This window comes from Pimephales promelas, chromosome 13, assembly GCF_988280905.1.
Source record: "Pimephales promelas chromosome 13, fPimPro1.hap1.1, whole genome shotgun sequence".
Classification (NCBI taxonomy): domain Eukaryota; kingdom Metazoa; phylum Chordata; class Actinopteri; order Cypriniformes; family Leuciscidae; genus Pimephales; species Pimephales promelas.
The window spans coordinates 9,177,694-9,195,818 of record NC_142781.1 but is presented as its reverse complement, the minus strand read 5'-3'; the positions used below and the strand labels follow the sequence as shown (position 1 = coordinate 9,195,818).

The 18,125-nt window shown below is 38.6% G+C and overlaps 1 protein-coding gene across 3 annotated transcripts in view; it reads right to left on the bottom strand.

Moving 5' to 3' along the window:
* cep128 (centrosomal protein 128) overlaps positions 1-18,125 on the bottom strand; it is a 68,326-nt gene that overhangs the window by 35,532 nt on the left and 14,669 nt on the right. For all 3 annotated transcript variants that reach the window (XM_089118421.1, XM_089118422.1, XM_089118420.1), the window contains exons 9-16: positions 17,502-17,588; positions 13,683-13,757; positions 12,400-12,535; positions 12,181-12,320; positions 9,398-9,664; positions 8,155-8,763; positions 5,967-6,131; positions 4,989-5,165 (exon numbers count right to left, since the gene is read on the bottom strand). In XM_089118421.1, coding sequence (XP_088974547.1) covers positions 4,989-5,165; positions 5,967-6,131; positions 8,155-8,763; positions 9,398-9,664; positions 12,181-12,320; positions 12,400-12,535; positions 13,683-13,757; positions 17,502-17,588 — 1,656 coding nt within the window. The remainder of the gene's footprint in view (positions 1-4,988; positions 5,166-5,966; positions 6,132-8,154; positions 8,764-9,397; positions 9,665-12,180; positions 12,321-12,399; positions 12,536-13,682; positions 13,758-17,501; positions 17,589-18,125) is intronic.

The following is an 18,125-nucleotide window of genomic DNA, read 5'->3' as shown; positions in this document are numbered from 1 at the left end:
TTATTGGGGGTCTAACGAATGTCAAACTGAACTGAAAAACCTTGATACACCAACCTATGATATGTACCGCGATACTCTCATGGTGTAACGAACGAGCCCTGCCCGCTGCTGCCCCGGGCCAGCCGTGGCCCATTGTTGAGTTTGACCTCACTTTACCTTAAGTCCAAAAAAACTTTTTTCTTCTTTGACATTTAATTAAATTGTAATTAGAGGTGTAACAGTACACATATGCATCCCGCAAATTTCCGTGTGTTGTATTATGTGTACAAGACAGTTTTGTACACATAATACGACATACGGAATTCGCAGCATTGTAGCCTCACAACCATTAACCAGCAATAAACGCAATAAGCTCAGCGCATGAATGAACATCTGAAAGTATGTTGAAAGTAGGGATGCACCGAATATTCGGCCACCGAAAATTTTTATGGCCCAAAAGTGCATTTTCGGCCGAAAGACTTTTATCACCGAAACAATACGGCCGAAATGTTGTGATGATGCAAACAGAAACCGCGACCTGCACGTGCTTGTCTGAAGCAACATGTCTGCGGTGCGGACGTATTTCAGTGAATCTGAACCCGCGAGGAGACGGAAGCCTTGTTTATCCACCTATATCTGCTCTAAACAATGCGAGCCGCCATGACAACGACTCCGGATGCGAGCGGGTCAAGAATAAACTGTGGAGACTCGCGCTGTGGAGGCAGGCGAAAGTATGCGCGAGTCTCCTCAGACAGCGCGCGCACCGCTCCAAACGGTCGAGGCGTTTATACTGGACCCGCTCGCCGTTGTACTATTCCTTGAAACGACAGGGGACGACTCAAGTAACTGTCCTCTAACCATTAGGAATCGGTGAGAAGAAGAAAGTAGGCATGGGCGGTATCCAAATTTTCATACCGTCAAACCTCCTCCCTATTTTACCGCGGTATACGGTATTACCGCGTGACTAATTAAAAATTACGAGATAAGGCTCAGACGGCATCACACATGATGAAACGTTCAACCAGAGAGTGTCGGTTCCAATAATGCATCTAAAAGCTGTCAATCAACTATTAGAAAACAGGAGATACACATTGTCTCACACCAGAGAATGTGAGCAGAGTGGTGATATTTCCTCTAGAGAGGGCAGCGCATTTCTGAAGATCACGCGCCACGAGCTCTCGACGCGAGCCGCGTGGAGCCGAGATAAAATTATTTATTAATAAACTAGTGTTTTCTATGTCAGTTGCTGCAAAGATAAAGATTGCATTGACGATGCAAACTGGCATCTTCATGATATGAAAACACGAATAAAGAGTAGCCTAATGCACACTTCATATGAATAAGCCTATAGCAGAGAGCAGCCCATTTCTTTTAGCTTGTAATTGTTTTGTTTAAAAGTATAGACATTTCAAGCTTACATATATATATACACTTCTCAGATCATTAAGACATGTATCTTATATGCCGAGTTTCAGTTCATGTATGAATCGCGCTCCAGTCACGCGTCAGCGCGTGTCCTGATTACTATCTTTGCTTTTTATTTATTAGCCTAATCCAGGCAATTCGTTGATGAAAAAAATAAAATAAATGAAGATGCAATTTATTCAAAACGAAATTCGTTTTAAAGAAAGGCTTTGTACAAAACAAAACGTAATAAGTGGTCATAATCATGTCTGACTGACCCAACGTGTTTTCTATGTCAATTGCTGCAAAGATAAAGATTGCATGCAAACTGGCATCTTCGCGGTAGTGAACGCGAATAAAGAGTAATGCACACTACATATGAATTAGCCTAAACATAAGCAGAGAGCAGCCAATTTCTTTTAGATTGTTAAAGAAGACATTTCAAGCTTACTATATATACACTTCTCAGATCTTGTTTCTTATATGCGAGGTTCAGTTCATGTATGAGTCGCGCTCCAGTCACGCGCCGGCGCGTGTCCTGATCACTATATTTGCTTATTATTAATTAATCCAGGCAATTCGTTGATGAAAAAAAAATTAAAATGAAGATGCAATTTATTCAAAACGAAATTCGTTTTAAAGAAAGGATTTCTACAAAACAAAACGTAATAAGTGGTCATAATCATGTCTGACTGACCCATTCCAAATGTTTTCCGATATTGCGCATTTTATGATCTTCTTAGTCATCTCATGAAGTTCCCTTTTCATAAAATCAACATACATAGAAAAACATCATATTATTAAAAAAATATGAAAGGAATACGTTTTTTTTTTTTCAAACCTAGCTTATTTTAAGCGTCACACGGTCCGTCCCACTGTACTACATGCATGTGGCGTGCATGTGGTGGTGGGGCACAATTTTCAAATAATAATCGAATAATACCAGGCAATCTTTAAATATTATTTTTGCTTGAAATGCCCATCCCTGCCAAACTGCAGAAGTCGTGTTCTCGGTGCCCAACTTGCAATCTTTGCCCTCTCTCCCCCACTCTCTCGTCACCACACTGTCACGTCATGAGAACCAGATATAAGCATTTTAGCCATTAAATAAATTGTATTTAAAACATTGCACTTATATAGGAGACAAGGATTCCTTGTCTCCTATTTAAGTGCATTGTTTTTTTTTTCTGACGGTATGACGATATTGAAAATGATACCGTTGCTATTTTTAGATCCCGCGGTATACGATATTACCGTAATACCGCCCAAGCCTAGAAGAAAGATAAACACATGACAATGTTTATTTTTTAGTATACCACCACCAATACAAAAATAATCATGTAAAACCCTGTAAACCCTGAGATTATTACTTGTGACATTACAAAACAATATGGGAACATGTGTGTATAGAACTAAATGCTCTCTTAAATATTTTCTACATTCACTAAACATGTTTCATTAAGTTTCATGTACATTTGTATTAATCATGGACATTTGTTCATTTAAAAAGGCTTTTTATGCTATTGTATGCAAAATTTTTAAAATGTAAGAAACGAATTTAGACGTGCAAAGGGTGCTGGTGTGATGAGAAGTTCGCACTCGGCTTTGTTTTTATGAGAGAACATTTAATTTTAAAACCTTTCTGCAGGCCATTAGACTATTATTTAATGTACATATGAGTGGGGTCAAAAACATTTTAGTTTGAATTTTATTTCATACTGTCCATTGTGCTAAATAAATATTTGCATAATTTGTAATTGATTTATTCTTTGAAAATTTTATATTAATTTATGCAATTGCAATGCCTTGATTTTAGTAACGTTTGTACACAGTCATAGCCATAAATGCAATGATACTGATAATTGGCATAATTTATTTCGGTGTTTCGGTTTTCGGCCTTGGTTTCCTCTTTTTCGGTTTTCGGTTTCGGCCAAGAATTTTCATTTCGGTGCATCCCTAGTTGAAAGATACAGTGATTACTGAAACGTATCATATCCAGTGTAATCTTTCAATTAGTGTTTCAACGGCAGAAAGACGTCAATAAAGCAGCTTGTAAACAATGTCATGTAGCATTACATTTACATTTACCATTTTTAATGATTAGCAAATCATTCTTCAGTGTCCACAGCTTGTTAATCGCCAGAGAAATTAACTCTTTTGCCAAATATATGCACTTTATTAGCCAATATATTCATTACATTTTACTTAAACAGTTTGTGATGTCATGATAATTTAATGTACGTTTAAAATATCTGTCATGAAAATGACAGCAATTGTGTAAATGATTAGGTTATATTTCAACAACAGTGAAGTCTATAATAAGATTTAGTAGTTAAAGAAAAAACTGCCTTCTGTACTTCCTATGTAATTTACAGGTAAAAAAAAATATATATATATATATATCCTTAAGAAACGTTTAATTATAATTTAATTAATATAAAGACAGAGCCACAATTTAATAAACCATTGTTTAATATATATATATATATATATATATATATATATATATATAGCCAAGGCTGAGTGTTGCTGTGAGATCCACCATGGTTCTGCTGTGATAATAGTTTGGAACTATTTTCGCTGCTGAAATATAATAAAAACAGTCAATATTACATCTAAAATGTAAGTGTCTTAATATTAACTACTTGTTTATTGAACTGTTGTATGAAATCAGTCACATTTTCAATCGTGATGGTATTCAGGAAGACCACACTCTTGGTCGCGTGATGTTGCTTAACTGTATCATAACATTATAAAAACACCACATTTTGAGTGTTTTGTGTGTGTGTGTGTGTGTGTGATTGTTGAGCTCATTTGCTTCGATTTTGTGTGTTATGCTCATTTGTTTCAATTTCTCCGCAAACCGCACAAGCCTCAACAGCACAACCTTGTTTGTCAGTAAATTATATATCATATGTTATTAGCAACAAATGATCACCACTTACACTAAAACAAGGTTTGATTTGTAGCCCTTGATTTGTAGTCTTTAAGTAAAATAACGTATTGCTCGGGAGAAGCGCCTCTCGGGAGAAGGGACTCTCATTAAGTTGAAGGGGCTACGTGACGTGAGCATGGGAGTCATCAATGACAGAGAACTACGGCGCACCTAATATCGTAAGTCGGAAGTCACATTCCAACATGCAGTTTGTAGCATGTCAAGATAAATCAGTAAGTAATAATTAGTCAGTTATAATATATTATAACATATTAGTCAGTTATAATATATTATACAGTTATAATAATTAATCAGTCTGACATATGGCGATTTTATGCCGGTCAAATGCATTCGGGTGCGAATGATTAACGTTATGCAACATCAGTATTTTTCTATAATATATATATATAGAAAATAAATATTTGTGTTATTGAAAATAAAAAAGTGGTTAGAAAAATAAAATCGGAATCGGCTAAAATCGGTATCGGCAGGTCAAACTCAAAATCGGCCTAGAAAATTGTAATCGGTGCATCTCTAAATTCAAGAAGTGAGGTCTTTATAAAAAGCAGTACATACTCTGACAGTACACAAATTTGGATGCAGCTTTTACTATAGTGTTGCAAGTGTTTTCTGTAGTGTGGAAAAAGCAGAATAGTATGTGTGTTTGTACTTCAAGCTTGGCGGCTGAGTCTTTTGACAAGAACTGGCAGGCTGAGTCAATTTGAGCCCCTACGGCATGGAGGATGGACTCCTGCTCTGTCTGGAGGCCCGTGACCCTCTCACGTAGCTCCGCCATGGAGCGCTGTGCAGTCTGCCACCTCTCCTCCTCCTGCTCTGCTAAATTCACCTACACAGGAGACATTAAGAAAACATCCGGGACACTGAGATATAGGTGCAGGCACAACACTGCCCAGCTATTGAAAAAAGGCAATAATGTGTCAGATCATAATGTGTTCAGTGTTATCAAAGCTTGTATTGCTGTAAGCTAATAATTATATATAGTTACCATTGTGTAAAATACTAATTTAAAAAATAAACTACATATTAGTATTGCATCTAGGAATACAAAAGCACAAATACAAAAATAATCTGTATCATATTGGTTGTGATCAGGGAAATAAACCGTGGCAAGTAACACTTATTAACAATTTGGCAGGTTATGATTAATAAAATACATCCTCTAGCCAGGAGCCTCCAACATTAGCAAAACTAAGCATAAAGAGGGTTGAGCCATATCTTGAAATTTTTTGAATACATTGTTTTCTTTGAGTGTAATGGATGTCAACGGAGGAGAGGCTTCCTGAGTTTTGCAAGGAAACGGCTGATCCCTAAATTAATTAACAGCCAGTGATCCTCAATGTGTTTACTATCATTTTGTTTTTTATTTATTTTAAATTTTCCATTATTTAAAAAAACATTATTTAAATGTGAATTATATAAATCAAAATGAATCTTTGTGGTTACAATATATGATTTTTGACAAAATTGTGCAGGTTATCTGACTTCTATGCTTTACAATGTAACATTCAAATTCCAGAAATGACAAAGCATATACAAATTTCAGATTGGAAGTCTTGAAAAAGAGTCTTTGTCTTTATTATACTTTTAGCAATAAAAACAACTGTTTTGATCAGAAAATCCATGATACCTTCACATCCAGCTCTTTTCTGAGGCCGTGGTATTTGCGGAGGAGCTGAGCGTGACTCTCCTCGCTGGAGCTCAGCTGCTCTGTTAGTTTATCACATTCAGCCTTCATTTTGTCCAGCTTCAGCTGCAGAACTCTCCTTAGTTCACTATCCGCCACTGCCTCCGACTACACAAACAACAAAACAATATTATCTTTGTTTATATTGTCATATTATATTGTTTTCTTCCCACAAGATGTAGTCCACCAGCTTGGAGGAAATTGTGCTGGATTTCCAGGAGCAAGAAATCAATGTAGATTTGTAAGATCCCCCAAATCCCTTTGTGCGTATCTTGCTCTCTGGTGAAAACCTGCAAATATTATTATTCTGTAGAGAGCTTGATCAAGACAACAGGTTTAAATATTCAAGACTACAGCAAGCTTCTGTTCAAGCTACTGTTATTCTTTTCATAAAGATAATGTAAAAAGATATATCATTATTACACAACTCTTGACAAACAAAAACAAAAAAACATAAAAGTAGTTCATAGAAACTGTATAGGGCCCTATTTTAACGATGCACACTTAAAATTGCATTTTGAACAACGCACAATGCGCCACTGACTTTAGACTAGGTTTTTTCTGATCAGTGGCGGAATTGTTTTCTGGAACTGCAAAATACCTCTAGGGAATGTTTGCGCCGAAACGCACCTCCATTTTGCGCCGTCCTGCCCAGGGATCGCAAGTTCATTTCCTAGTTTACCGACGTGCGTCTGTGAAGGAAAAAGCCCACTTTGCTCGGGTGCAAAATAGGAATGATACACGCGTCAGTGTACAAAGTCATTTGCGCCGAGTGCAAGATAGGCCCCTATATGTTTCATAAAAACAACATTTCTTTGTTTCAAATTTTGACAATGAATTTCCATGATTTATTTTTTTATCCACTGCAATCAACATGTTTGTTGTTTTCTGTGGGCTGTCAGCAACCAGCTTTCGAATGCATGAGAGATTTATGCTGCTTGTGTGCTTTATTTAAAAATAATTATCTTATATTATCTTAATTCTCTATTTTAAAAATCTCTTTTTGTGACCAAATTTTAAATCTTATTTTCAAAAATAAGTGTGTGGATGTCTTGGACAAGTGAACAACCATTAATGTCAACCATTAACAAAAGAAGAAAACAAAATATCTATTCAGGTTTGAAAGGAACAAAAGTGTGAGTAAATTATGGGGGGGGGGGGGGGGGAATATTTGCGGTGAACTGGCCAGAGGAAAACTTCCCCCTGACAGAGCCTGGGTTCTCTAAAGGTTTTTTTTTTTCTCCATGCCATCACTGATGGAGTTTTGGTTCATTGCCACTTGACTAAATCTACCTTTGGCTTGCTTAGTTGGGGACATTTAATATTCAACAATAATCTTGATCTGCCTGCATTGACCATTATATGAGAATTGAACTGAGCTGGACAATGAAATCACAGTTTTCTCCAGAGAGTGGAAGCTGGACTATGATGCTATTTACTTCAAGAAACGAACTTTGTTGCATTATTTTCCTGTTATCACTGTAAAGACTTTACTAACTAACTTTAGCTAGACAAAAACTGTATTCTAGAGCTCCTGTAAAGCCAACACAATCTTTGTAACTTTAATTTCCTATTATCACTGTGTCCACCAAAGTGTTTTTCCACGCGCCTGGCGTATGTTTTCAATTGTTTTCAATGGGAGCTCTGCGTTTTTTAAACGCCATGAGCGCCCAGCGTTTTTTACAGGTCGCTGAGAGTTAAAAAATGTTCACTGTCATTTTTACCCAGCCGTCCAATCACAGTGGACGAGGGGCGGGACTAAACCACATGAACCGCATGGATGAAAAATACTTTTCAGTATGAAACAAATTATCTGCGAAATCAGTTACAAGTAAACTGTGCTGCGGATATTCTGTATCATAGCAACAAATCGTCCCAATGGGAAAAAAAACGCTGCGCTGCCAAAACGCTCTCAATCACCCAAAGCACGGTGTCTTCAGCAGAGCGTCTAGCGTTTTCAGCTGGCTAAAAACGCTTTGGTGGACACATGGCCTAAAGCTGCTTTGAAACAATCTATATTGTTAAAATTGCTATATAAATGAAGGTGACTTGACTTGAAGCTGCTTTGAAACAATCTGTATCGTAAAAAGCGCTATGTAAATAAAGATTATTTCATGATTAATATTCAAACCTTAAGGTCTCTGACAAGAGCCTCCAGTTCATCTCTCTCTCGCTGGTATAATCTCAGCATGTCTTGTACGTCTCTGTCCTGTTTTGCTTTGTATTCTTGCTGTGTTGTTCGGAGGTGGCTTAGCTCCTTCTGATGCACTTGCCTCTCCAGTTCGAGCTGTCGTCCAAAAGAGGAGGTCTCTTCCTGAGCCGCAGCGAGTTGTTTCTCTAGATCCTTCTTGGAGATCTCAACCACGGCCAATCTGGCAGTGAGGTCAGCTCTCGCAGCGCTCAGGTTCTTAACTGAGCCCTGGAGATCCAGCAGAGATCTCTGCTCCTCCTCTCTCCTCTGCTCCTGGAGCTCCGCACGCTCCTTCAGCCGGATGTTCTCTTCTCTCATACGCACCTGTAAGGAGATTTGCTTCTGGGCCTCCTCTTCGTGGCCTCTCAAGCTTTCCTGAGCCTCTCGGAGCTCGAGATCTAAAGTGACAAGCCGTGAGCGAGCTTCAGAAAGATCCACTTCACAGCGGCGTACGTCCTCTTCACGCTGAGCGAGACGTCCGAGGGCATCGGCGAGCTGTCGGCGGGCACCTTCTGCCTGCTGGCTAAGAACACCTTCTCTCTCTTTGCTCTGAGGAGTTTAGTTTATGGGTTAATAATACATGTAAAGCTTTTGACTTTAGCAGGGTTTCCACCGAAATCACCCGGAACAATTTTTCCCAGGAACTTTTCTTCCCCCAGATCTGTTGCTGTCTGTATTTCCACTTTCTAAAGTACTGTGAAGACCAGGCATATTAGTCTGGTGACGTAGGAATGCGCGCTACTTTACAATTCCCGCTGGATTTCATCCTCTGAATTTAAGCTTAATAAAGCCTGAACCTTGTTGTCAGTCCATTGTCAAACAACAAACTCACACAACTCTTACTGCACGCACCGCAACAGATAGTGATTGAAATGAAATGCCACGTGGAGTCAACTAATCAAAATGCGGCATGAACTCAACCAATCAGTATGTTCAGTGCCCCTGAAAGTTCCTGTACTTTGATTGAGCAGGGACTTTCGGAGGGGGAAATATTTACCCGCTACTTAATTTTTAGACCCTGGTTCCTATACTACAGAGTACCAGCCCAAAGTCCCTAGTTCCTGGGGAAAGTTCCTCCGGTGGAAACGCGCCTTTTTTTTTTCCATTCACATTCGCATACAATGGAAAGTGTGCTAAAAAGCTATTTTTTTGTGTATGCCTTTAAAGGGTTGTGAAGTCTCACCCATTTATCTTTATCAGTGTTGTTTCTGCTCTCCTCCTTTAGTTCCTGAAGCTCTCGCTCCCGTCTCTTGCATTTGTTCTTCCACTGTCGGACTGCTTCCTGAGCTTTAGAGCGCAGCTCCTCTCTCCTTTTCTCGCTCTCCATCAGCTGGGCCTCCAGACGGGCACAATTTGACCCGTTGTCCTCTGAACGAGACTGGATCTCCTTCAGTTGGGCCAACATCTTCAACTGCTGATGCTCACGCCGCTGCAGATCTGCAGAAAGAGCCTAAATAAAGAAAGAAAGAAAGAAAGAAAGAAAGAAAGAAAGAAAGAAAGAAAGAAAGAAAGAAAGAAAGAAAGAAAGAAAGAAAGAAAGAAAGAAAGAAAGAAAGAAAGAAAGAAAGAAAGAAAGAAAGAAAGAAAGAAAGAAAGAAAGAAAGAAAGCTCTCATGAAGTACCAGAAATCAAATATTTCAAATATTTAGTTTGATTCAAGTAGAAGAACATCTTTTTCATCCTATGTGGTGTCATTGTTTTTATTTAGCATGTAGGCAGAGGGCAGGAACTCTCTCAATGCACTTAAACGTACAGTATGCAATTTTTGGCCACCAGGGGTCACTAATTTAAAATAATAACAAAAGACGCACTTTGATGACGTCGGGAAAGAGCATGGGCTCACGGGAGTTGTTGTCGCTGTCAATGACAACCAGCTCAGCTCATGACATGACATCATCGTTTCACAAAATATACGGATATACGGCATCTCTCTGTAGATTTAGCTTGTCAAGAAGCTTTAAATGCAACCCCAATGTTTACCTGTGTCATGCTTCTCCTGTCCCAAACCCTTCTCGGGTCATATTTTTCACCCGTACGTTTGAGCTTTACTGAGCTGGCTGTAGCAGCAGAACGTGAAGGCAAAGCGTAATCGTGGTCCATAACTATAATACAGACGAATATAAATATTTATATTACGCCCCTTCAATGAATGACCTATTTAGAACATTTTTCATATATAGGGCGCACCGGATTATAAGGCATATAAGATACTGCAGTCAAACGTTTGACTGGGTTTGCGTCATGCATCCACTATGTGCTAAGGCTAAAGGGAATGTAGTGAATGCGCAGCGCCGGAGGTGAGGCGTTTATTTAGTAAGCATGAGCACTCTGGAGCGGGCACGTAACTTACATTCGCAGCCTGACTCATATGAGTATTCAATGTGCCCGGCTCGCTGACAGCAACAGCTGACTGATTTGAGAGAGACGACCCGGTTACTGTGAACGGGGAGCGCTTTATTAACATTCTGTGACGCGCAAGCAGCACCGGGGAGAGTCTGTTCAGAGTGAGCGCTCGTGAGCGGGCACGTGATTTACACACATAAAAATACGTACAACTTTTTTTCTTCGTCATTTTCTTTGCTTTATTGGCGGTAGTCCAGTGTTCCCCTTTGTGTTTGGCGGGTTTCGCCGGGTTCCGCAGGAAGTTAGAGAAAATAGAGGAGTCAAAGGTTATATGACGCCATAGATGGGTGACGAAACGGAAATAAAGAAACGTCCCGTGTCTTCGAATTAAACTATAAATTTCTCCGTATTTTAAAGTAGGTGGAAACTGTCGGGATAATGTAAGTACACATCTAATAGAAATATATAACATAGATACAGTTATTTTTGCTATTTTTAAAGCAGAAAAAATACATATTGTGGGTTTAATGAGCAATAAAAGTTTACCAGAGATAAAATTGGACCTGTTGAGCACTCGTTAAAAAACAACATCAACTTTAAAGGTGCAAAACGCAAGTCTCTGAGTTTTTTCAGAACTACGCCCCCTCTGGCTGTTCATAACCAAAGGAGCATCAGCCGCACACATCTACTGTTACAGTCATAATAAGGTAATAAAGTTATAAATCTCCAAGTCATTTAAAATATATGAAAGGAAAGGCATTTGAGTAAATTACACACTTATGTGTGTGTGAGGGGGAAATAGGGGTGGTAGAAAACTTCGGTTTTTGTTTCCATCTATCTCCATGTTGTTTTATGTGCTTACTGTTTCCACTTATGATTGTATCATTATGGAAACACGTTCATGAACAATATAATATATTACTTTGTATAGGATCCGTTTGATCCCTAGAGCAGACCGGAGATCTCTCCATTTGTTGAAAGCCTTCCCGATGTTGACTCTCGTCTTATTACGAAGCCTGGCACAAGACATAAGTTTTATTTTCTTTGTCTTACGTGGAGTTTGCATTGGGGTTTGGAATGAACCACAAGCCGGTCTCTTTATATCCATCTTCTAATTTTGTCGAAAGTTGACTAAAGTTGAGTCGTTCGAGTTGTCTTCTCTGATACAGAGAATGGCGGCGAATACACAAACCTGCCAGACATAGCCAGGCGAGCGTGAACGCGCATGACGTCACGCCCAGTCTCAAATTCGAGCCCGAATCTCTCTTATTTATTTTACTGTACAGGATTACAGAGGCAATCGCAGTGATCAGAGAAGGGCTCATTCAGCCCATCAGGCAATTGTTTAAGCATGTATGGGTTAGAAAAATGGCTATTTTTAAACATGAAATGTTGCATAATGCACCTTTAACTCTAACTTTAAGTCCCCCAAGGGGAAATTACTTTCATGGCAAGACATACAGACAGAAAACCATAAAAATAGAAAATGATCCAAAAAATACAAAACAATACTAATTACCCCCCAACCACCCCCCACCCAACCCTGAAAAACTGCTGACCCTACTAACCACCTCCATTACCTAAATTTAGAAGGGAAATGGCAATGGGAATGAACACACAAACCTCAACCTGGACAGCGAGCTGAGTTTTCTCTCTCTCTTTGCGTTCTGCACATTTTTTCAGTTCCTCCATCTCACTAGAAACACCGATTCTACCCAGCTGCATCCGCAGTTCTTCAACCTCTCTCTCCAGGTCTGTGCATCCTGGAGAAAACACACACAGTGATTAAAGAGTAAACAATCCACAAAATACTCAAACCTCACTCAAATCAACATATTTTACCACTGTCAAGACTTGTCACCCCTCTGTCCTGCGGTCTCCTTGCGCTTCTCTGCTGAGACGAGAGTAAAGACAACTCCCTCTGCAAATCTACACGCTCCTTCTCCATCCTCAGAAGCTGAGAACTCATGACATCCATCTGCAGGCCAACACCACAGACACACACACATTAAAAAAATAAAAACTACACACCATATAATCCCCCCTCCATGTCCAAACCCAGCTGAATGTCTTCCATTGGAAAATACTGATTCTGCAGGGTTCTGTTTAAATCTTTCCTATGCTTTTCAGAAGCTTTATTATTAACCTTATGATATGAAATAAATGTGAATTAAAATACATAGATATAAAAATACTAAATTGGCCAACCATATAAAGCAGGGGTTAGCAACCTTTTTGTCATGAAGTGCCATTTTCAAGTTTCCTGGCCAATACAAATTTCCCATAAAATTGGTCAAAATCCAACAAGTTTGTTCATTTTGTAGGTTTAAATTAGACTTTGAATAACAACTGTCCAATGTCACTCCACTGAACCCCATTAAGCATGAAAGGAGATCACATCAATCCCTTCTTGGTGCTTAATAAGACTCTACCACTGTATATACTTAGTTGAATATCTCAGAAATGTAAAGCATTAACTTGGTTTTTAACTTTGTGCAACAACTACAGAAGAACAAACTGTCGAACAAGCTGTCTTTGATCTGCGTCGTGCTTTCAGCAGCTTGTGCTTGTGCAGAGGTAGTGCTAATGATTTGCCAGAGCAGTGCTCTTAAATTGACTTCAATTCACAGTTCAGTTCTCACACTTTATAAGTATTTATAGCTCTTAAATTAATAAAACAAGCTGTGTTACTTTGTGGAATGATTACCTCAAAATGTAGAACCGTATATGCAGCTGTGAGGGTCTTAATTTAAATGAAATAAATACAGATCTCTCCCCATGTGTGCCATAGGTTGCTGACTTCTGATATTAAGGATGCAAAAAAAACAGGTTTTATAAATATAGACCATACAAAAGGTGCACTACAAATCTTTTAAAAGCTCTATCATAGCTTTGTGTGAGAAACAGATGTTATTCATTGGTAACCTTCCCCTTCCTTGATTGCAAGGGAAAATGTCTGCTATTTAAAATGCCATCTTTTTGTGTTTTTTGGAAGATAGAAAGTTTAGGTTTAGAACAACATAAGGGGCAAGAATAAAATGAAGGAGAGTTTACATTTTTAGAAAAAACATATTTGCATCAGCCACGCTGTGGCAAAACAATTCAGTGGAAGAAGGGAAGCTCACCTGCTGGAGAAGGGTGTCTCGTCCTCCTTCTGATTGATCCAGCTGCTTTCTGAGTCTCTCCAATTCCTGCTGCATCTGTAGAGGAATTTGCAGTAACCACATTTTTGCTTCATGATTCTGGGCATAAATTCTGCTCTAATTTCTAGCTTATTCCAATTGAGAAACACCCACAATAAGGAGCTGTCTGAACACACTAAACTCAAATTTGATTTTGGCAGCTAATAAAAATAGAAATAGGAGTAAGCACAAATGAACAATATACTGACTTCTTTCATAGCGCAAGTTCACCATGTAAATGTGTTTGATGTATACATCGACGATGAGCCAAAACATTATGACTAGGGCTGGGCATTGACACAAATTTCACGATTCGATTCAGAAGCTTGTGATTCAACTCAATTTAGTTACAATTAATATCGATTCATTGTAGCCTGTCAGGTACAGAACATGGCAACTTTCCTCAAGGAAAAAAAACAACTTTTTTTGTGCAAATTTCTGCTCGTATGCTAAATATATTATATAAGATATAATACACACATTTTGTTCACATACTATGCAATAATACATGAGATCACAAAGAATATGTTTTCTGTAAAGAGTGGACAATATTTGAATGTTAATACAATAGTTGCTATAATCCTGTTATCAGTATGCTCACAGGTGTTTTTCTTCACAGATTTGAGAATCACAGTGACCTGATACTGGCTAGAATTAGACATATTCAGCATGAACAAAATTCTCCAGTGCATACCAACACCAAACACCTTTGGAAATGCCAGGTCTGTGATGTTTACTTTTATATATTGTCCTCCTTTTTTCTTGTTCCTTCTCAGTCACATCCCTAAGTGAAAGCCTCATTGGGGTCTTAATCAGGGTATTAATCTCCTCACAAGCATATGGCCTTTGTAAACCAAAAGAGTCTTACAATAATTTAAATCAATTTATTGTTTTATGTAAATATTCCAGAAGATCAATTGAAAAAGATTCTACACTGACATGGTCTGAGGCAGTGTAAAATCCTTCATTGCACTGGACCAAAGTTACTGTACGTTTACACCACCGCCGACTTGAGCATCAAAGAAGCTCTGGCCGCCCTGTCAAGGACGCTTGTCAAAAAGTATGGGGAAGCTTGTTGACGCTTTGGACACTTTGACGTTGCAGGGAGAATAGAAGTGTCACAACATGAAATGTAATAAACGCCAGTTATTAGCTTCTCTTCCATTTTCTCGGAACTACTGTTTTGGTAGGAACGAAAGTTTACATTCATGTTTCTCCAGAATCAGCCAGCGTGAAGGACGTCTATATTCCGATTGGTTGATTGTTTTGCCGCTGCTTGCCGCTGAACTGCGTCACAGCTCATTACCATCCCAGATAGCAAACTGACATTGAATCAACGTGGAAACGACATCTCTCGTGACATTGAAACAACGTTGATTTGCTCATCGAATTAACGTTGAACCAACGTCAGACGCGGCATTCTTCAAAGCTAAATGAAATCGAAAATTGGTTTGCTTTCATAACGTTAAAACAACGCGTTGATTTCAAGTTGATTTTGCGTTAGTTTTGAAAGAATGACGCATCTGACGTTGGTTCAACGTTAATTCGATGAGCAAAACTATGTCAGATCAACGTTGTTTCAATGTCATATTTCCACGTTGATTCAATGTCAGTTTGCTATCTGGGATAAAGTTGAGCTTTTTACAACTTTCTGAGTGACGCTCAAAATGCCCAAAAAAGTCGACGCCAATGGATTTGACGCTCCTTGCAGCTAAAAAAAAAGCCAGCTTCCATTGAAAACAAATGACTTCCGGCCGCTTTGGAAGTTCAAGTCGGCGGCGGTGTGAGCGTACAGTTAGACTTTCTAAAATATATCCCCATGTGGATCCCATGTGTGACCGCTGTTATCAGGCCCATGCAACTACTGCACATATGTTTTGGTCTTGGCCATCTTTACACTATTATTGGTCTCACATCTTTAAAACATTATCTGAAGTTCTTGGAATTCGTGTTGAACCTTTGGCTGTCACAGCTTTATTTGGTGCTCTCTCTATTTCACTTGACATGCCCAAATATAAGAAAGATTTTGTAGCTTTTGTCACACTCTTGGCAAGATGTCAAATTTTAATACATTGGAAATCAGCTTCACCCCCTACTCATTCTTCATGCTGTTTGAACATAATTTGCATCATATGACAGATCCATAATTGTATATAATTTAGAATTAACCTTGTTCTGTCTCTGTTTGTTGCATAGTCTTTTTTATTTACAAGAGAGATGGAATTCTTATACTTACTAATGACTATGATATCTGTAATTGTGTGATGTATTTAGTTTATGTGGAAAAAATCTAATTAAAGCGAATGGGGGGGGGGGGGGGGTAATAAAAAAAAACTGTCAGCTTATTTCAGTGACTTAACATTTTTTTTTGGTTTTCCAATGAACACACATAAACGTTATTTTTTTCAAATTACAAACATTTACATACATGTTGCTCACATATTATTGTAGCCAAGTTTGTGCTGAACACAGTGTAACGAGACTTTAGCCATTAATATGTTTAGAAGCAACTGAAAAAAGCACAAAGGCATGTCAAAACTTCTCCAGGGACCCAAAAACTCAGACCCCAGTTGATTTTCATTTGAACTTCGGCATCTGTGTTAACACACGTCTTCCCAGTAGTGCAACGAAATGAGCGATAGGCACCTGACCAGAGACTGTTGGTTTAAGAGTCCCGTGTTGTACAACTTTATAAAACTGTGTGAAATGTTGTCATTTCAATTCCTTTATAGCTTACCGGGTAAGCGTTGAACTTATCTTTCTTCCTCTTGAATTATAAATGAGTGTGTTTTTGTCAAGCGGCAACATTCTAATCTGAAAGACGAAGCCTACCCGGTGCAAAAGACTGCAATACATCTCAAATCCGCTAGAGGCCAGTCCCAAAAGGGAGCAAATATCCATAGACGTCATGTTAAAATGTCTGTTTTCACAGCATAAATCCATATGTTTACAGTTTGGTCCCATGGACTTTTGTTGTAATCTTCAATATGTACCGCGTGCCTGACAACTGTGAGGGGGGTGAATTTTTTTCTAACTCGTTAGTTTAGATCATATTTAGATATAAAATGTATGACAAATAAGAGCGGTTAACTTTGATTGACAGCTGATAACGGGCTGCGCCGAGTGAATTTGACGTCTCGGCCATGATCTGACACAACACATCATACCATCTCTCTAACCTTTCTAAAACTTTTGTATTTTGTATTTCCCAAGATTTTCCAGTATGGCGCTGCCCACACCCCCCATAAACAGCCTCAAACCCGTTCTTCAGAGAGTCTATGGGTGACGTCACAGACGCTTTGTTCATATTTTTTACAGTCTATGGTTTTTGTTCATTCTTTCTGTGTTCATTCTCATCTATATTTCTCTACCGGTTTTTCATGTACGTTCATTTATGCTGTTTTTGCTCTGCATTGCGCTAGTGTCACATCAGGCCCTGTATAACTGCTTGCAATTCTTGTTATTATTATGATTTCTAAAGAATTTCTATGGTTATTTTCACTCCAAATACTTGAGTACTGAAAAGCTTTCCTAATCTGCTTTAACACATGCATTACATCAACAGTGCTACATGCATTAAGTTAATTAAAACAAATGAAAATATTGTGCTACAAACCTTTGATTGTTTAGTTTCGAACGTACAGAACCAGATGTAATCACAGCTTTCATAAGCTTATCCGAAGAAGAGCATATGAGGCACTGAGATTAATAATATATTTATGGCATTTATGCACACTGAGTCAATATCAAAGACAAACACACCTTGCTTCTCTCGTTCTCTGATCTCTGCAGTCTGTTTCTGAAGGCCTCATCAGCCTCTGGTGTTTGGGCGTCATGTCTTCTCAAAGCCTTTGAGGACAGAGTGGAGCCGACAAGAAGAATGAAAAAAAAGATTAGCAGCCTTTCTTTTAACATCCCCTCTTCCCCTCAACGGACGGACAGACGGCCGGAGAGTATATGCAATGACATCGGCTGCAGGTTTGTATGTGTGTATTTGCAATCTCAGCACCGCTAGAGGATTAACTTTAGTATGAATTTAGGTATTTGTCACTTAAACACACCTACTTGTAAATTGCTTTAGTTAGAAAGGATCTACAAATAATATGATTGTAATGTGTATATGAATGTAAAAATTATACAGAAATAAAAGGAAAGTAGGGATTCCTTTATCATTGGGCATCTTTTCAACTATATGCAAGCGTATAGTATGATAAAACTTTCAATAGAATAGAAACAGTCAACTTTTACTGAAAACAAAATATGTTAGTGGTGCAACACCCGTCACCACAATGCTACTGGGTGTTGTCAAAAGACATCACATCACCCAGAGCTCTACGGTATTCTATTCTCTAGATATAGCTCACTTTTCCTCTTCCAGTGTAAGTA